This window comes from Anticarsia gemmatalis, chromosome 23 (genome assembly GCF_050436995.1).
Source record: "Anticarsia gemmatalis isolate Benzon Research Colony breed Stoneville strain chromosome 23, ilAntGemm2 primary, whole genome shotgun sequence".
NCBI lineage: Eukaryota > Metazoa > Arthropoda > Insecta > Lepidoptera > Erebidae > Anticarsia > Anticarsia gemmatalis.
Window position 1 is genome coordinate 9,177,082 of NC_134767.1, and position 22,117 is coordinate 9,199,198.

The following is a 22,117-nucleotide window of genomic DNA, read 5'->3' on the forward strand; positions in this document are numbered from 1 at the left end:
TATGAGAAGATTTTTTATGGCCATTTGTCCGTATTTACAGCAAACATTTATACCAATAGACCTTGTTACTCACCAGTTGCCATCTCCCCCAAATATCTCGGATGACGAGAGCAGCTCCTTCATTCCACACACACACGCCACTCGGATTTAATGACACCGCGCACGCCACGTGAGGAGGTCGTAGTCTTTTGCTGTATAGCTGGAAGTAATTTCATCCATTAATGTCCCACTACTGGACAAGACGGTCTCCACCCGAAACGAGGGAGGGGTTAGGCCTTACACCACGCTGGCCTAATGCACTTTATGGTCTTAACTTCCTCGACCACTTGCATGGAAAGCGAACGCTTATACGGATACCATTCGGCTAATGATGCACCCTTGTCCAGCGGCGGGACAATAATGGGTTAATTTATTACAAATACTTTCTATACCTGAAATATAGGTGCAGTAACTTGTTACTTGATCTTACTTACATTAGCTGCTACATAAAAATCCTTGCACAATTTCCCCGGTATATGCATCACCCTGATCACCTCCTTATCCAACGAATGGAAATCTGTAAAGAAATCTTCCGTGATGCAGCTAATAACAAAAGTTTTACCCAAGTTCAATTCAAATTCTAATTAAAAATATCTTTTGTTTCGTAAACTTCGTACAAAGTATTTCAAATAGTCATATAGTCCAAAGTTGTGCTAAAACTTTACCACGCATATGGTATTTTTTGTCAATAAGTTTAAACCATCATAGATCTAAATGGGAAAACTCACCATCTTTCATTTTAACGACGTAGAATATGGGACTCTTTAGAAAGGAGTCTGGAGGCGGACACACTGGTTTAATAGATGCTGTAAAATATAAATTTCAAGTTACTTTAAACTTATTCATAGCCATATTATAAACAAAAACGGGCTGCAGGAGATTTTATAAACGCATGCCATAGAGCCCGCATGCATTGGCAACCGTTTTCATTAGCCAGGCCCTGACTGAGCGAGCAGCCTCGGGAGGAAATATCTAGGTCTCTTTTCTTTCAGATCAAAATGAGCGGGACCGAGGCCTATTGCCTTGTGAGGCTGCTCGCTCAGTCAGGACCCGGCTATCGGTTGTTATAGTGCCCGCATGCTTGGTACGAGAGATGACTTCCCCTTACCTCACATCTTTAGTAAAAATAAAATACTTTTTTTTCGCAACAAATGTTTATCGTGGGATCCAAAGTGAAGTTTCCTCTTCATTCATTTCATTTCTTGTTCATTGAAGAGCAAGCAATGTAGGCAAGGTGTTGAATTCTTACCATCTTTAACGACATCTTTCAACTGGATCAAAGCGAGCGTGTTGAAAACATCGCCGTATTCTGGGTGTAGCATGTAGCTACGTACTCGCCGCCCGGGACGTTCCCAGCCCTCGGCGAGTAATACGCGGGATTTTTTCCTGAAAATATACTTATGGACTCACAAACATTAATTTATGATACATACATAAAAATAATAATAATAATTTATTAATATTTATTATTATTTATTATACATACATATATGTGTAATATCACGCCTTTTTCACACAGGATCTTTACAAACTTTCCTTTGCCTGATTCACGATGTTATATTTTGTTCACAACTCATCTAGTATCAATATATGAATAAGCGTCATATTTATTTCGTCAAAAAATCTTTTATATGCAGCTGACGGAGTACGATATGAAGATTTTGACCCTGTTTTTTGACATTCTTTTGATGGTGTCTTTAACTGTCTCCGTGGTTTGCGTAATTTCTCTACTTGATTTTTGTTTTTAATCAGTGGACATAAAAACTACATTTACTCGAGTCAACGTTACGTCTTTGGAGTTGCAATAAATTTAAGAACCTATTTTTAAAATGAATCCCTCACCTGAAGTTACCGCTAGGCATTGCTGCAATTTCAGATGCGGAACCAATAACGAACTCCTTGTGAATGAGAACGACTGATGTTACAGACCGCATGTTACCACTCTCGCCCCCTAGCGATAGAAATCAGAACTATAAGTGGAAGTACTTAGTCATTCTTGTTCTACTTCGGATGAAAAAGTCGCCAAAGTAAATGTTTAAGCCTCCAAACACTTTTCGACCTCTAGGTTTAATTTAAAGCAATAAAACTTCAAAACTTGAAGCAACTTCAGCAAAATTTCTTGAAGAACTTTAAATATTGTCAGACTAGACGATATTTTCCATTAGTGGTCGAAACTAGATAAAACATGATAATATTATGTAGGTACTTACAGTATGGGTAAAATAGTATTCCAAGCCAGGGATACTGGGTTATCTTGACGTCTCCTTCAATCACTTGCGGCGAATGATCCACGCCACAGTCTACTAAGTCCAACTTCACCGATGATATTGTACGCACTGAATATTATAGAGAAGTAGGTATTTTAATTTGATCCATATTATAAGATTTAAAGGGATTACAGCGATCAAGCGTATTTCCCCTCGACTTTTGCTTGGCGTCACACGACCACAATCAATGTAATATGTACCAAAACTTCAAACAAAAACGTGTTTGTCGTTTATTGTGCCTATTGTTGTACAAAATGCTGTTGTTTAATTGTTATGTAAGATGTCTATAAATAGGTCTGTATTAACATAAAAAAAACTATATACCTAACTTAACAAAAAGAGCAGTGATAGCCAAGTGGTATAAGTTGACACCTCCCACGCAAGTGGTCGCAGGTTCGAACCCGAGGCAACACACCAATGACTTTTCGAAGTTATGTGTGTATTAGAAATAATTATCACATGCTCCAACGGTGAAGGAAAACATCGTGAGGAAACCTTGCATGCCTAAAATTTGTTTACTACATTAATTGAAGGCATGCAAAGTCCCCAACCCGCACTTGGCCAGCGTGGTGGACTCAAGGCCTAACCCCTCCCTCATTACGGGAGGAGACCCTTGCCCAGCAGTGGGACATTAATGGGTTAAATTTATTTATTAACTTAACAAAAATTATACATAAATTCATACCCCGGAAGAGGAACAAGATAATATATTTAAATTAAAGAAATACTTATCTTTCAACAATACTATCACAATAAAAATCATCTCAATATATCTCTTAGATTTTCCAATACACTGCACTTCACTATAAACTTGTATAATAACTAAACGAGAAGTATCACTGCTATTTATTGTTATTGTTTTATAATCTAGTGATTGTTATTCAATATGAGTAAATATAAATATTGAGTAACACTTTATCTGAGTAAAAGTATATGTGATGTGTGAATGTTTAGGAAATGCTTTTACGGAAAAAACACAGCTGAATCCAAAGACAAACAAGACCTAATATTATTCTAATCTGATAATTTGTTGTTTAAATTGTGCGGCCGTCGCATGCACTACCGACCGCGCCACAGAGGCATTCACGAACTGTAAAGTACTTGACGAATATAAATTAAGAAGCACTATACATATAACATAGTCCACAGTAAGAGGTCTGTTTGAACGAACTAATAAACAAAACTACACATTTATAAAGAAATATTTATTACAAATACTTATCCTAGAACACTATCTTGCAGACAGAAAGTTAAAATAAACTAAACTTAGTACTATGCACTCCTCATTCCGGTAATCTTTCTGTACGCACTGAAATGTTCTAAATACTGGTATATTGTGTCCATTGGTGTGTATATCTCGTTCATTCGACTTAGTAGATGTTGTGGAGGCTGGACTGGTACTGCTGGACCGAGGAGCCCTTGAAGGAACTCCCGGAGTAGACCCCATACTGCGTTTGCTGTTACACAGGGGCGGTATTCCACCTGAAAATTATTGATAAATGTTTAGGATTATTAAAATTTTGTTAACAAAATAAATATATCTCAAAACCCAATTTCAAAATAAATATTTAAGTGTAGATGTCATTAGGAGGTGGTTTTTGAAAAAATAGATAGCTCATGTTCCACCCAAGGTCAACTATTTCTACTCTAATGTTTTTCATAAATTGATTCAGCTCTAAACATTATAGGGTAACAGAGCAAACTTCCACTCATATAAAACATAAGTTATAGTATGGATTGGCTAGTATATAAAGAGTTATAAAAACAAAATATTCATTAACTTACCTCCACAAGAATCCCTTTAAAATTCTGATTCATAGTGACCGATCCAAGTTTTACACAGAAATCGCCAAGTTCAAACCTCGGTCCTTTACTCTCTATCTTAGTTTGTTTCTTAGAAGTATAGTGTTGTGAGAGTTTCATCATTAGCAGGTCGAAGAGACCGTCTGCTATGACATGGATGTTCTTTGAACCACTTTCTAGGATGGAGAAGACAGATGCTGGTTGTTCAGAGTTGTGGAGTATGTGAACTGTTTTTGTTGTTCCTGCAATGTGATTAATTAAGATTTAAACATTATTTTGCATGTTCAAATTTCTTATTTGGAAATAAAACAAAACAAGAAAATAAGCAGAAGAATCAAAACCTTAGAACATTTTGTTTGAAACATAGAGTTAAAAAACTTTGAACTTTATGAGTGTCTATTCTTTTAGCATTTTACATCATTTTGGATTGTCATTTTTCTTACCTCTATTTCAAATCTAAGGTTGAAGGTATAATTTAAAGGTTTTCAAAAAAGGCCTTGTGGAGTAACATGTTTGAATATAGGTTTTGTCAATCTATACTTTAATCTAGATATTTTCAATTTGTACATACTTGAAATCTACAAAACAGACATTACATTCAAACCCCTTTTTTCAAACTTAATAACTAGCCAATAAGTAACACTTACCCATCTGTGGATGTGACAAATAACTCTCACAGTCAACCAAGAACTGTCCTTGTTGAGATGCACCTAGTGCTAGAATACGTTTAGTCAGCAGCTCTATCACATAAGTGCCTGTTTTGTTCTCCGGTACTGGGTATTGCTGTAAACTGTAAAAAACATAGAAATAAAGTAATTTTAACCAACATCAACCCACATCGAATTACAACCAGAGATGTTAATAACTGTTAATACCTATCATAACTTTTAAACTCTCGTGTTGCATGTTTAATATATAACAGGAAACCTGCGCAACCTGCGCCGAAACGTTAGGCATTTTAAGGTAAAATGCGTGTTTGCGGTAATTCCCGTTTCTTATTATATGTTTATCTATAACAACAGTATTAACAACTACGCGTACATATTATTTAAAAACCTATTAATAGTGAACATGATACGGCGTCCGCTAGGGTAGGCCGTCACAGGTTGGCCGGGTCGGTTATCACTCAAACCTCGGCGGAATATACTATGTTTTTGTAACAAATCAGGCAATTGTAAGAAATATAAAGGCGGAAATCATAATTTGGGACCAACTTAAGTCTAACTAATGTATAATTAAATGAAAAAATCCACTTACACTGTGACACCCATGATTGTTGATTGTTTTGTAAACAAACTTTTTTCAGAACTGAATCTCAACGTATGTCCTTGTTCGTTAATGTTTTAATCATTCATACTTCTTTGACTGCTTAATAAATAGTTTTTTGCAATTATTTGATTTAAAGAATAATATAATACTATTCCAAAACAAACAGTTTTGAGGTTATTTAGTTTGACAACGGTATTGGCATTTGCATTTAACGTTCAGAATCAGTCGAGCAGTGGTTTAGAAATCCGTTTATTGATTATTATTTTGCCTCACTATAAAATCGCAGTCAAGTGTTAATTGCAGCGCAATAAAATAATTCCCTCATGAATGCTGAAAATTTGAAATCTTAGAATATACCATTATTAAAGTTTCTAAATTGTTTTCATTCTGTGAATTCGTTCAGTAACAAAACAAAGTGGCAACACTGCAAAAGTGTAAGAAAACGAAAAAGATTATTCTGGCTAGGATTGGTCTATCCTATCCAGATTTATTTATTGACCAATAGAACGAAGGTATTCTAAAACAAATAAAAAATGACCTATGTGTCATTTCGGAAATTGTAATCGGTAACAATAATTTGACGTCATTATTCAACGCTGGACCAATGGCATAACGACAGATAATTTCATGGGCAAATTGACAAGTGCCGAGCCCCATTTAGCTAAGTATTTATTTACATCAAAACCAATTTATTTGGTCACTACCTATTTGGACGAGACGCTTGTGATATAGAAAATCTTTCATAGTATATTGCGTCAGCGATAAATTCTAGTGTTTATTACTGAAGTGCGTATAAAACTTGTTTCCTGTTGAAACTGCGTGTTTTAAAAATCACGGTTTACAAAGTGTTATCTAATAATAGCGAAGAACTGTTGAATGTTTGAAAATGATACCAGATAACGTGGTATTGATTGTAAAGGCGCCGAACCAGCAGATTGAGGATCAAAACATAGAATGTCAATCGTCATGGACTGTGCGGCAACTGAAGGGCCATTTAGCCGAAGTGTATCCGAGTAAACCTGTGAGTACCATTCCTAAACGATCTAAGCATTCAAAACATACCTTAAATGCGCATAAAAAAAATCTAATAATAGTCTATGCGTGACCTCTGGTCTTGAGTGTATTTTTTTGTATATAAAAAAATACAATGTTCATAAATCATAATTTATTTGTGTTCATGATAGTTCTGGAATTTAACTGCTTATCTATTTTAATGCATGTTTACTCTTATCATAGACCTCCAGGCTTATCAATATAATGAAGTCTAGAATTTGTAGTTACAGTGTGATTATTTATAAACTATTTTAACAACATTTATGGCCGAATAACATACATTATTATGAATAATTTAGTAATTATCTGCATTGAGTTAAATTTCCATTTATATTTACTGAAACAACTAATAATAACTACCAAGAAGAGGCTCCCTATAAGAATTGGAAGAAGTCCAGTAGAATTTGAGATAATATTTTAAATAAACCTGACTGTTCATCAGTTTCAGGCCAAAAATATACATACAATTTAAATTACCTATGTCTAAAACCAAACTACATTGTTATAAAAATAAACTTATAAAAACTGGTGGTATTTGCAAAAAAAAAAATCTAAAATATTGTTTAGTTTCTAGTCAGAACATAAACCAAAGTATTAATCAGTAATCACTATCCAAATGTTCATACCGTATTAAATTACTTCTAGAACCAAACTATACCGTAGTAAAAATAAATAGGTATACCTAACTAAAAAAAATGTAGGGTCATAATTTGCAAACACTGGCAATGTGAAAATAAGTAGGTACCTAACTGTGTATATTTTATCAAAAATCTAATCAGAGTAAAGTAATTAACATTGATTACCTAATACTTAACCCTGACAGATGGCAATAATCTATAAATAAATATTATCATTATTTGGAATTTCTGAATAATGTTTATTTTAAAAAACCCCATTCAATTGGCTATGGCCCAGAAAATTACATCCTTTAGTAAATACTTTTATTCCATCCTCAAAGAAACATAGTATTTGAATTTTAATATACAAAATGGTATTTAATAGACAAAATTCACAGTCAATATTATCTTTGCTGTTACATTATGTCTAATGCTATGTTAAGTAACTCAAAATGAAACAACTCTTTTTTTTGAGTTCCGTACTTAACATATGTGGTTGTTACCAGGTTGTATCTCATGAACTATGATAGTTAGGCAGTTGAAATTTTTACAAGTTTTCTTTATAACAACTCATACAAGAAAACAATAAAATAAATATCTAGGGTAGGGGGATGCCATACAACAAATAATATAAGTTTTGATGGTGTTATGAAACCTATTATGTGTGTTATTATAAAAGATTATAAGCTATAAAACAAGGTGTTAAAAATAACCATTAAGTTATGTAATAGAATACATAAAATAGTATTCACAGTTGTTATTTTGAAAAATAATTGCCAATTTTAATTATATCGTCAGTCAACCATGTTAGGTACAAACTGTTATCAACTCAAGCCACAATGTGCTTGATAGGATTGTTTTCTTGATAACATTGTACCAATCAAAATATACGTCGAACTTCCTTACTGGTTGCGTGTGTTGCAAAAATATACATGTTAAATGAAAAATACTTCAGATGAAATAGCTACTTGTTTTGTTGAAATTGTATTATGAATATTGTATATTTAATACTAACTTTTTTGTTTCTTGTCTCTTTTGTCTCTAAACCACTGAACCACTTTAGATGATCCTCTGCACAAAGATAGTTTGAGACATGGAAAAGCCATATGATAGCTTTTATTTCGAAAATCCCATGGAAACTAAGCAAGGTCATAAGCCATATTACTATAATCCATATACATCTGAAATTTGGATCAGGTTTTTTTAAATGTATTTCTTTTAAGTGCTCACATACCTATACAGAAATTTATTTATTTAAATTGACAGTAAAGTCTTGATGATAGGGATCAGGTACTTAATGATCATCCACCTGATTCATAACCCAAGACTCATAGCAACAAAGCTTGTGTTATCATAGCCAGGTGTTTATTGAAAAAAACTGCAGTTTATTTGCACAAATATGTTTGTTTGATAACAACCTATTCATATTCATATTAATGACATTCCATTTGTCATTTGTGTTTTAAACATAAATATGACTAGTCTGGAACCATATTCTGCATAAAAATGTTCATCTATACTAATATTATAAAGCTGAAGAGTTTGTTTGTTTGTTTGTTTGTTTGAACGCGCTAATCTCAGGAACTACTGGTCCGATTTGAAAAATTCTTTCAGTGTTAGATAGTCCATTTATCGAGGAAGGTTATAGGCTATATATCATCGCGCTACTACCAATAGGAGCAGAGTACCAGTGAAAAATGTTACAAAAACGGGGAAAATTTTTAACGCTTATGTAACGCAAGCGAAGTTGCGCGTGTCAGCTAGTTACAGATAACATGCTTGGTATATTTGAAAATTCTACTACCTGTGTGTGTTATTTATTAAAAACTGACTCTTCACTGTAGCTCCGTTGAGGTGGACTAAGTTATTATAGTTTAATATCTTATGTTACAGACAAAATCGTGAATAAAAGCTAGTAGTATTTCTTTTTTGACATTAGCCTATGTATCATAGTCAAGTTCCGTTAAAATCGGTTCAGTATTTTCGGCGCGGTTTAGTAACAGACGTGTATCCGAACTTGTTCATAATATTAGGTTTAAAAGGCAATTAAAAAATGGCCTATAGGTACCTACCTACTTTTGTTAGCGACTTTCTATTGCTAACGTGGTCTTATGCTATAAAACTTCTCTAGTATTCAAGTAATTCTAAAGTAGCGTTATTGATAAACATAATTCGTGACATTCAATAACATTTATGTAGCACATACCAGCTGAGTCCAGTTGCTAAAACAATGAAAAGATCTTCACATTACTACTTTCATTGAATTCGACTTATTATCATTTATCCTCAATTTATATTGTAAAAGTAAAAACAGCAAGTAATTTTCACACAAGCAGAATTAATTTGCATGTCATTACTACAAATATCATTGCGTAAGTTTATTTGAATAAGATACGACATAATATAATGACAACTTACTCGTATATTATCTGAATAAAGTTGACTTTGGTTCGGCATGTAATGATGCATAAATCGGTATGAAAAACGTCGATAAATAAAAACATCTTGAAGAAAAAACCAATGTAACGAAAAGTCGATATACCAATACAAGCAAAAGGTCCTTTCCTTCACTTTTACAGCACCTGGAGTGGCTGATTAATAATTAGCATTTATAATTAGTGATTATGATGAGTATGAGCAGATTGCCTACTGTGATTTTCAAAAGAAATCGATATACAAACATCATTGAAATAAGAAAAGCTTGATAGCACTTTGTCTATCTAACTTGACACTTGATACTCAGTAGTAGTATTCTACCGGCTAGACCACAGAGGCGACCATAGAATAATAATATAATATTAGTTTTACAGTTCCCCTTATCATTGTCACCTACCTCTGGCCTGAATTCCAGGAACGTAGCAACGATAACGGAAAACATAAACAATGCTAGCTAAATTCTTTCACTACTGTGTTAATAGCTTAGATAAGCTTTACGGCACTTTTTAACATAGCTACAGTTATATTCAGGTTAAAATTTCACATTAAACATAACGAGAGCTATTTATTTTCTATACATTTCAATTGCACCTTTTTCCCATAGGGATAGGAAGAGGCTAGGTACATCACTTTTCTACATACGTACCTACTCGTAAAATCAAGACTTTTCTTCTTTAAACATACTTTTCTATTTGTATTAAAATTAAAGTTTATACGGGTAGTGTTAGTTAGTCTATGATTTGACTCATCACAAGTTGCAAAAATGGCCCAAAAGGGCTACCTACAAAATTAATCTCTCAAGCTTACACCAGATTTCTAATAAACAGATTAAAGTTTGTTTACGTTCAAAATAATTAGTTTTAAACAAAAACTGTCTCGTGACTGTGTACAATAAGGCGATTAACTTCAACCTTGGGGAATAAATGCCGTGATACGAGAAATCTAACAAGTGCGAAAACTAAGACGATTCTAGTTATTTCGTTGTACTTAATCAAGAATTCGAATACCGTGAAAAGATTGCTTCAAAAGTTAGGAATTATTTTCTCTTATTTTATAACAAAAAACTTAAAAAAAGAACTGACTAGCACCAATAGTTACTTTAGTACATAAAAATAATGTGGATTTGTTTACGGTGTACATCTAGAGACCAGTGAGAATCGAACCCACGATCTCTCAAGTCCCGTCGCAATGGTAGCCACAAACAAAACTTTTTAGAAAAAAGCGTAACCGCAATAAATTCTACAACGCCGATATGCCAGGGACGTTTATTCTTCTACCTGCATCAAAAACTACTTGAAAGGCCAGTTTCACAATTTCTAGATAAGTATAGGATACTAAAGTGACAGTTAATTAAAGAAACTGACAGTAGAGCACTTATCCGGATAGGAGAAACTCGACCTCTGTAGTCTGTGGTGACACACAAGCCATCAGGATCTAAAAACCTGTAACCATTCTCAATTAGACAATTTCTAAACATTATCTTAGACATCATTAGGCAATATAATTTTCCACATAATCCTGACCACACAAGAGTTTCCTCAGATACTAAGAGTCAGAAACTCTAATGATAACAAATTGATGATAACAAGACATGATAACTAGGAATGTCAGTGTTATCACTGACTACGCAACAACACTTAAGATTCATACTTATTATAATTTCAGCTTCTGATTGTAGGATTTGTGTACACAAAATAAGAGAAAATTATACCTTGTATTCAGCCATTATGTTACGATATTCAGACATAGTTATTTTTGCCTCGATGCTTGCTTGTTTTGCTTCATATGCGTTCGTGCCTGTTCTACATCTAATTAACTGATGTTGCTAAGTACTAGACCTTTGTAATGAATATGTTTCATAGTTTGTGCGTGTAGTAATCAATTCAATGTCGCATTTATTCATTAATTACTTTATGAGCTTCTGTACTCTACTCTAATTCTATGTAAAAAGTATTCGATGAAACAACAAACATTCTATTTGATCTTTATTTTCCAAAAAGACATACTAAAGCAACGTTTGCCTTCTTTTAGAAATTACGATGAAACAGAGTTCCGATACCTAAAGCTCTTTTAATGCCTTTACGATCTTGCATACAATTTACAAAATAATCCATATACTTTTATCCTTTAACTTAAACTTTCTTGTTTCCTTCTTTACAGAGAACAGAGGAACAGAAAATAATATACTCCGGCCAGTTATTAGACGACAACACGATATTGAAAGACGTTCTTCGAACATACGAGAGTCAGATCGCTCACACAATGCACCTAGTCTGCACTCCGAGTCGGAGGGTGGAACCTCCTCCTCCAGTGGTGAACACAGAGGGAATAAGACGACGAAATGTTGAAACACCACAGACTGAAACTCCGGCCGAACCTCCGCGGCCGGAGACGAGACAGAACGACCAGAATCACAATGTGGAGATGCAGAATTATCTAAGCTCTTTCGTCAATAATTATGGGAGAGTCCCACCTTATCCTAATTATAATTTCGGGGAGGGATATCTCCCGGTGCCGAATGATCCAGCGCAGTTGGCCAATCATATGATGATGATGCAGCAAGCTTATTTGCAGTATATGCAGCAGTATGCTAATATGTAAGTACCTACGCTTTTCTATATAAATACTTTTTACAAAATTTGCGTGGATTGAAAAGAAGCTTATATCTTTTAGAAGTATATCTTTTTCTTTAGGAGACTATCGGCCGGTCAAATTTAATTCGATTTAGTTGACCTGTTAAAGCGTAACTGAGACTCAAAATCAGAAAAAAAAACAATTACTTTCATTTTAAAGGATACACCTAAATTATAGTACAGTTTTGTAATTAGTTAGGTATAGCAATCCATTGTATGTCTATTGATATATCGATCGAAATTCTATAAATTATGTTGTTGGTATGAGGATAAACGTGAAAATACATTGTTTTGATGTTAATATAGTTTTTACTGCTATATTTAAAGGAAAAGTTAACATAATCGGCCACTTTATAGTAGTTTAGTTGAGCCTCTTCGTGCTTCAGAGCGCGTAAAATATGGTTTTCTCCCATTACTATAAAGACCCATTATGTACCAATAAATACACCATTCATCATCTACAAAGAGGTGGTAGACACATAACAGAACAGACCAAGACTGTCTTTTCTGTACAGTATAGACTCTTTGAAAGTCATTGTCTGTGGATTCTAGTCATACGCAAAAGTCTTATGTATGTGCAACTACCTCCAGACCGCACTAGGTACTTCTCTGTAAACCCTGTAAAATAAAACGAATCCAGAGTGCCAAGGCTAGGAAACAACAAAAAAAAAACATCATTTTCATTTCTACACAATAAACATCGAATAAAGCCCCACACATTTTCAACCCTTCGGCGTCCCAACCATCTTATATTCTTCTTCTTTATTCCCTGAAACCCACAAACTATTCTATATTCGTCACAACGCAATCAAATGCTAATCTATACTAATATTATAAAGCTAAAGAGTTTGTTTGTTCAATTGTTTGAACACGCTAATCTTAGGAACTACTGGTGCGAATTGAAAAATCATTTTACTGTTGGATAGCCTATTTATTGAGGAAGGCTATGGCTATATAACATCACGCTACGACCAACAGGAGCCGAGTACCAGTAAAAAATGTTACAAAAACGGGGAAAAGTATGACCCTTTCTCTCTTATGTGACGCAAGCGAAATTGCGCGAGTCAGCTAGTCATCTTATATTCATCTCCTTTTTTCCCTAAAATCCACAAACTATCCTATATTTGTCAATACGCAATGAAATGCCAATGAAAAATATTCCAACTACACACAAGACCACGTCAGCGTTTGCGTTAACCAATTACGAAACAATAAAATAAGTTATCGAAGTAATTGATACAGTTTTTTGTTGTATTAGGTAAGTACGTCCGCTACCATTGTTACGGTCACACTTGAATAAATACTATCTACAATGAGTTGAATTATGCACTTAATTTATTAGGTTTCTTTGCACAAATATTTGTAACTTTTTAAACAATTTTTGTTACGAAAAAGCATTTATTTGCCATGCTTTGGTACCCAGGTGTCAAAACACAAAAATGTTGGTACCAAATGCTCGCCGTACTTTGTGGACGCTAAGTTCAAATACTACTCCATAATAATATGGCCTACCATCTATGGGATGGCCGCGCTAACATTGCTTAACGTACTGATCGTTTGCCGACCGACGCGCGACGTTCGCTAGCAGCTATAAGCACTGATATCTAATAAGATACCTATCAGATATGTTTACATAACAGTAATTAATTAAAAATCTTCAGAATCGAAACCGCAATTCGCAAATGGATCACTGACGCAAGTTAGTTTTTGACATACTTCAGTAACCGTAATACTTTTGGTAGTGATGTCATTTGGCAAGTAATATCGTAGATATTAACAAACCTTGAAGCCATAATTGTGATATGTCGCTGAATTAATCGCGTTACTATATTTAGAATTTAATTGTTTCCTGCTCGACGATATTTTATGTTAATATTTTTATGTTATTACTCTTACGGCCGTTTTCTATGTTCCATCAACAATTACAGATGACTCTCTCAGGATATAACGACAAAATGATCTATTGCTGACAGGTTTTGCTATACTGAAATGAGTTGTTAAAATCGAAGTAAACAATGAATAGATAGGGCATTGAAAATGGCCGTAAGTTAATTTAGGGATGACGTTATGACCATAATTAAGTTCGAATACTTCAAAGCCCAATTTCTGCCACTTCTGCCAAGGAGCCTTTTTGTAATTATATTTAGTGTTAGGTATTTGCTAGTAATTTACAAAGTAGGCAAAATTCTATTTCATATCCAGCTGGATTCTGTTCGCTAATTTATAAATAAGTCTCCCTCATTCGTTTCCCATAAACTACGAAATTTATCCCGGAGGTGTGGCAGACATATTTATAGACAGTCTATTGTAATGAACATAAAAACTAGTAGTAAACAAAATAGTGGATTGTTGGCAACTCTCCCGCTATTTACTGACGTTGTGAAAATATTCCATTCTTTAAATCAAACTAAACAGATTCCTTTTCAAATAAAACGCCGATTTTATCGTCAATTTTGTTAGCTTTCTTTAAATGTATAGTGTACCACTTTTAACGGATTTTTTACTGCGAAATTTTTGTTTGCTTACTTCGTAATTATTATTATCTTTAAGAGAGGATTTTGTACCCAATTTTATCCCATCATGGAACTTCTGCAACATGTTTTCTTTCACAATAACCCAATAATACACTGATCGGTGCACGTGTACGTATACGTATTCACGTATACATTAGTAGTAGGGAATGCAATCCCGACTCAAGATCGTCAACTCGAGATCCCTCGCGATCAGAAATATCAATCCCGCGGGATCCCGAGATTTTCGGGATCCCGTCTAGTTAGTAAAAATAATACAATTCGAACGGCTTGTTTAATGTAATATGCGTGTGATAGTGTGGTGAATGCAATAAATTATTATTTGAAAGAAAATAAAAGCCTTTATTTTTGAATATTACTAACAACGTAACATAATTAACAGGTGTACTAACATGAACATAATCAAAAAAGTAGGTGTAGCTCCAGGAGATCAAAATAAAAAGTAATCACATGGCATTTTGAAAGTAGCCTCTTAATAAACAAAGTGTATCAATAGTATGAGCTTCTAATCGGCATCTTAAGTCTATTGCAATGTAGCCAGCTGCTGAAAATGCCCTCTCCGACAATCCCGAACGGGATCTCGTCATATTATGCTTCGGGATTGATCCCGAAAAAATACACGGGATCTCGCGAGATCGGGATCCCGCGAGATCGGGATTGCATTCACTAATTAGTAGGTAGTTAAACCTTTATATCAAACGATGTAATTGACTTAATTCTTACAATTTTCGCGTTCCTTAACTATGAAATACATATACATGAATTAATCCGTCCATTTAACTCGGTTTTCTTGACGTTTCGGTCCATATTACACTGGCCCTCTTATCTTAAAGTTAAGTTACCCTCTTAAATTCAAAATTCTAACCTTTAACTCACTTCTCAGGTGGCAAGCAGCCGGCGGAGCCCCAGCAGCGCCCGCCCCGGAGCCCCCCGCCGCTGCCGAAGCTCCCGCGGCCGCCGTAGAGGAGCAAGACGAAGCCCTAGCGAGAGACTGGCTAGATCACTTGTACGCAGCATCACGGATCGCCATACTGTTCTCTCTTGTGTACTTGTACGCGAGCCCTGCGAGATTGTTGCTGGTTATTTTATTAGCCGCTGCGGGTTATCTGTGAGTATAACTTTATTATTTTGATTATTATTAGTTTTTTTAGGAGAAAATATAGTCAGAAATGAAGGGTCGAGTTTCGAGTTTGAGTATGCGTTTCTGCACGTACCTACGTGTGAAAGAGAGAGAGATAGAGAGTACTGGTCTGTTGCTATGTGCAAACTATGTAATAAAAAAAAATGCATGTGTTACAAAGTTACCATTAGTACCTATATTTGTAAAACATACCTCTCTGAAATCTGCCAATAGTTTATCGACTGGCTAATTAAATGCCCAATCATACAAACAATAATACATCATATCTAACTTCAGAACAAAAACAACAACCTGCAATTTACATTTAATAACTTAAACAACATCCTAACAAACTAAATTATAATTTCCAGCCACCAGATCGGTTTCTTCCGAGATTTACACGTAAACCATCAACATGACCACGCGAACCGCCGCGAGCAACCACAGCAACCAGCCGGCGACAACCGCAACCAACCAGCCGAAGAGACGGTTCCTCCACCAACCAACAATGACAATCAACAATCACTGTTAGCCTTCGCTACAATGATTTTTACATCATTCTTCGCCTCACTTATACCGGATACAAATTAGCGGGTAGTTCTAAAATAGAAGCGTAAAAAATGTTTTTTAGTCTATGGGTTCGAAGAAAAGAGTAAAGTAAGATAATCTATGGTTTAAAAAATTAAGGTTAGAATGCCTTATTTTTTTAGCCGACGTTTTTACCCAGTCGTTGTAATTCGATCGAAATGTCGGGTGAACAAATAAGGTATCCTAACCTTTAATTTTCAATCGCGTTTAAGACCCGATACATTATAATATTATGTGTACAAGTTGCGAGAGTTTCAAATCGTTGATCTACGGTTTAATTTACACTATGGTTTGAAAGGTGTTTGATATATGTATGCGCAGATTACCTATGAAATGTGCTATTTAAATAAACATATTTTAAAGTATAGAAAATTGGCTAACGTTGCATAATCTATGTAATGTTTCTATTGTTCAGTAATTTTGAAGATAGTTTGATACCAGCTAACAAACATACTAGCATAAGTTTAAAAAAATGTGTATCTTTATTTATTTATTTCAAACTTAATAAAGTAGTTGTTTTGGTACTTGCTGCTTATACGTTTATCAAACCCCTTTTAAACGCTAGTGTAAAAACTCTTAAAAGTAATTACTGACATAATGTTAATGCTACATTGATGTTTTAATACAAAGTACGGATTCTTAAAATTGATGAGTTTAGTATCAATGAAAAAGGGAATTTTACTGACGGAACCGACTATTTCGAGGTTAAGCTTACTTTAACTTACTAAGAAACTGGTGCTTACATCTAAACCCATAAAAAAATAAATTAAAATTCAAAGACACAAATCTTGAAGAAAATTCTAAAAATCTTGAAGAGATTTAAATGTGTATTTTTAGTAAACGATACAAATAACCCAGTGTAAAAATATCCTATAAAATCTACGTGATAATGCATTATTACTAAAGGAATCTGATAGTGCCGAAACGTCCAGCAAAACATAGGTAAAAATGTATATTCGCGTTAATACCTTACATTTGGGACTTTCGTAAATTTTCTTTTAAATAAACTTATTTAAAAACATCCCCAATAACAACAAAACAATTTATTGACAGACCCAATTTCTACAATTTTTTTTTAATTCGGGTGTTTCAATAAATTGAAATTAAAAAAAATTAAATGTAATTGTAATCGGATATTGTGAATAATATTCTAAATTAATAGTTAGTAAGTTATTTATAAACATTAGTGAGATATTTAATTTTGTTTTTAAGGTTTTTGTTGTTACTGTGCACATTTTACTGAGCAATTTCACTGGGCAACCTACTTGTCATGTATACTGGAAGTCATGAGAGTCACATTTACTGAACACTACAAGTAGAGACGCGACAATAAACGTGATCATTTATAGCCAACATAATAAAATAACCTATCATCTGAGGAAAGAAAGGGTCACATACAGATATAAATAAGGGAGAAAAGAGGGATACTTAAACAAGCTAACTTTATACATACAGTCACTATATTGTGCGCGAAATAGTAAACTTGTCTTTAAATACAGTCGTCGCATAGAGATTTTAATTTTATCGTATGGTTAGTGGTCAACCTATTGTCAAAGTTGTTTAAGCCGCCCAAAAGGCCTTTGACATGGTTAGGCATTTTAGTAAATAACAACCGGGATAGACGTTTTACGTTCTCTTCGAGACACGGAGACGCCCAATCGTAATACCAAACGGTCACCCATCTATGGAATGGCTGTGAAAATGGTTACTTAACCCACAGATTGTTTACCGACCAGTGAGCGCAGCTATAGGCGCCTTGGATGAAGTTAAAACGCGTGATATAGTGACTATATAAATAGGGCTATATTCTTAAAGTATTTAGAAAACATTAAAACAATTTAATGTAAATATCTGCCAAGAATGTGCGCAGTAATTTTAATTCAAAGATAAAAGCTATTTTTGGCTGTTCAAATCGAGTGTTAATAATACTGTTAAATTATATGCAAATTGTAAGATAAAAATTGACTTTAATTACGTAAATGAATTTTGTATAACAAATTTAAAAAAATAAGGCAAATTGTAATTTAAGCCTTATCGTAAAGTACACGTAAGTAAATTTTGTCAGTTTTGACGATTCGATGTCATTAGCCCCCTTTACAAACACACTCTATCGCGCATGAAATAAAAATCGCGCGTGTAACGAGAAAGGAAAGAGCAGGCGCCGCGCTCATCTGTCCGCGCCCGCGAAGAGCGCGGTGCTTTCCCGCACGTAATCCTGTACGCTCCTGAGAACGTGCGATAGAGTGTGTGTGTAAAGGCGGCCAATGGCTAGAGAATCGAAAGACGAAATTGAAATAATATGCCTCTCCTGAAAAGTTTTTAAAAATGGCTTACGTGGTGATAGAACTTAAACGACAAATGTGTTACAAATCAAATTGTTTAAGTACCCACGTTTGTAAGTCTGTTTGTCAGACTTAACTTGGTCATACTAAACAAAATTGCCAGTATATAAATAATGTTCAAAAGATTTAGCAGCCAAAATGCTAAATCCATACAGTGAAGGATAGTTTTAAATAATGTTTTGGGTGTACTGACATGAAACCAAATACTTGTATATACTCTGCCTAGTTTTAGTCCCATTTAGTTATATTATTAAATGTATTTATATAGATACTTATGCAAATCTATTGTGAAATTCATGGATTAAATTTACTGTTTAGTTTTGAGTCAAAATTGGAGTTAAAAATTTCAGTTGCTGAATTTTTGTTTATTGCATAAAATATTGTAAAATGCGTCATACGTTTTTATATAAGTCACTTTTATGCCCGCTTTCTGAGGCACATTAAACTGTAGTTTATCTATTCAAACCTGTTTTTTTATATGAGTTTAAACGCTATTGAATAGATAAATTATCGCTAAATGAACCTTAGAAACCGGGGGTTAGTGATATAACAAAAGCAACGGCTTTTTTCACTATCGGATAATCACTTTATCTATCAAATAAGCTATTAGACACTTAACTATAGGTCATGAACCTAGCTCTGATAGTTCTATGTCAAGAGAGATCATGCATTCTTAAAAACAACTCCTATTTTGGCTCTAAATCATTTTTCAAGTCAAAAAGTACCTTTTACTTTATTTGAATCTAAAAATTGGAATTGAAAATGAACTGTAAGTTCAAATTTTGCGGAAAAAAATATTCAAATTAGATTATTGGTTGTTGTTAAGATAATATTGTAGTGACGACGTCATTCACTAAATTGTATAGAAGTATAAAAATACTAAGTGTGAAGTGTCTTTCATACAGATGTAGAAATCGATTTAGTTATTCTACCAAAGTTATGTGATCAAATTATTAGCTAACTAAGTGTTAAATGGCGTTTTTGCTCACCTGACTGGGCACGGGTCTCCTCCCTTAGGAGGTTACTTAGTCCTAGGGTCTACCACAATGGACAAGTGTTGGTTAGGGTCTTTGCATCTTTCAAGAGTTGTTTTTAAGAACTCAGGCATGCAAAATTTTGTCACTATGTTCATACACCAATAAGTATGTGAAAATTATACACACATACCTACTTCGAAAATAAAAATTAACTATGTATGTATTTAATGAAGTTTGTAGGGATCGTTTGCCCTGAAGTTTGATCACATATATTTGGTAGAATATTTAGAAACTATAAAAATGTATTTTTTCATCGTGTTTTTAAGCTTTGTGAATTACCTTGCATTTCCATATAGTTTGCGTTATCATATAAATTGTAAGTCGCGTGATAGAATAAAGTTGTGTAGTTGATATAAAGGCTTGTATCTGTGATTTATAATAAATAATTCTGGCTAAATTTCTGTGTATTTGATATATTAGTATAAAAGTAAGAATTGCTTAAACCTAGCGAGAGTTGATATTTACCTAATCAGCTGTAAAAACAAGTGTCTATACACACTATGTCGAAGGTACGCGACCGAAGTTTCGCGGCAGATTTTATGTTCTGATATATTTGGCTCATATGACACACCATAAGTCATAACACACCATATGCCGAACTTACATGTGTGCATGTTGTATTCTCTACTACTGGAAAAGTTGCCGCTGAACCGAAGAAACCTTTATACTATAAAATCAGGAATGTAAATAATATTGCAAGCGTATTTATGTCAAAATTTGGTCACGTACTTTCGACATAGTGTTTAGTCACTAAGTAGAAGTAAAGCCTTACTGCCGGTTTTACCATTTCTGGATAAAAAGGCATTGGTTAGCTTGTCAAATGGAGTAGAAGCTACTACCACTAGTAAGTAGTACGTACTAAGTACCACTAGTAAGTACTAAGTACCACTTTAACTTGTGTAACTGTAACTTGTACTGTGTACATGTTAACCGTCACTTATCTAGAAATTGTAAAACTGGCTTTTAAAGTTGAATGGATAATGATTTCTAATTTATCTTGCCGTAAGTCGTCTGAAAACCCCTTTGGCTTATGGCCATAACATAATATATTATTATGTACTTTATAAAGTTTTCAATTCTCGCTAGAAAAGCATACATTTTTGAAAATAGTATAAATTAAACTAAACCTATTAATGTCCCACTGCCGGGCCATGGTCTCCTCTTGAAATGAGGGAGGGGTTAGACCTTGAGTCCACCACGCTGGCCAAGTGCGGATTGGGAAAATAGATTAACCTACATACATTCATAATATTATTAACAGAGGCTAGTAAGTAGTTAAATATCATCTAAGAATTTAAATATGGTTTAAAATTATAAAAATGTGCACTGTATTTTATAATAATTATAGTACGACAACTTAATAGAGTCTTGACATGGACGATGTGTTTTTCCATAATAAAATGAATTGTGTCAAGCAGGCCACCATCAGCTGCATGATGCATGCATGCATGCTGCCAAGTCACTGATGTTCTAGATTCTAAAATTTGCAAACCACAGCCAGATCTTTGCATACAATGCTCTCTACTAAGTTGTGGTTCTATATGCCAGATTATATAAGCAGAGGTGTATGAAACACATGCTTTGCTTTACCGGACGAGTCATATAACTTCATGCTGCTACTAAGAGTAACGGAATATTTATGGCCAGTGTCACCATCTCTGAAAAAGTATGGTGAGAAATTGACAGTCATTTTGATACTGTAGCTGGCTGTCTATCGGTTAAGGTATCCAACAATTATCCATTAAGCTGGCCTTTAGTCTATTCTGTAAAAAACAGTAAAATAATTTTAAGAGACAAAAAACTTGACAAACACCCATAGACAACAAAAAATATTTTTTACGCCTCTATATCATAGATTTAGGGTATTTAAAAACATAGACATAGACACAACTTTATTCTTTTTCCCAATAGACAAAGATAAGCATTTGTACTGTAAGGCAATGAACTAGATATGTACTACTTTTGTTAATACTGTGATAAGTTTTGTTTTGTTGGTATTCTATCGTGAATTAAATCTAAAATGTGTATTATCGAGTTTTATTTCGTAATATATAACTATCTGATTAACTAAAGGGCAACAGATAACTAGATTTCGTTATCTATATCTCTATGTAACTAGAAGTAGGTAAATGTCAAACAATCTCAAACAATAAGTTGTTTTAGTTGAAGCTAAATTATTGTATCGATTTAGATGAAATTGCGTGAGCAATGTCTTGTATACTAGAAAATGACATGCCCTATAATATCTAATCTTCGTTTGTGTAATAATGGGCAGAGCTGGGGACAATTCTTAGTAATCATAAACATGTATAATATACATGATACATATTATCATATCTGTTCCACCCATGTTTCACCATTCTTAGTCAAATATGTATCTAA

The 22,117-nt window shown here is 34.0% G+C and overlaps 2 protein-coding genes across 2 annotated transcripts; one reads left to right on the top strand and one right to left on the bottom strand.

The window, feature by feature from the left end:
* Positions 1-3,490: 3,490 nt before the first annotated feature.
* On the bottom strand, positions 3,491-5,571 carry MED20 (Mediator complex subunit 20). Its single transcript, XM_076129936.1, has 4 exons — positions 5,367-5,571; positions 4,757-4,899; positions 4,092-4,351; positions 3,491-3,788 (listed from the first exon to the last, which is right to left on the bottom strand). The coding sequence occupies exons 1-4, from the start codon at positions 5,378-5,380 to the stop codon at positions 3,579-3,581; spliced, it is 627 nt and encodes a 208-aa protein (XP_075986051.1). The 5' UTR covers positions 5,381-5,571; the 3' UTR covers positions 3,491-3,578.
* A 419-nt stretch (positions 5,572-5,990) lies between these two features.
* On the top strand, positions 5,991-21,762 carry Herp (Homocysteine-induced endoplasmic reticulum protein). Its single transcript, XM_076129943.1, has 4 exons — positions 5,991-6,399; positions 11,645-12,081; positions 15,532-15,756; positions 16,140-21,762. Exons 1-4 carry the CDS (start codon positions 6,265-6,267, stop codon positions 16,357-16,359), a joined length of 1,017 nt encoding a protein of 338 aa, XP_075986058.1. The 5' UTR covers positions 5,991-6,264; the 3' UTR covers positions 16,360-21,762.
* Positions 21,763-22,117: the final 355 nt, after the last annotated feature.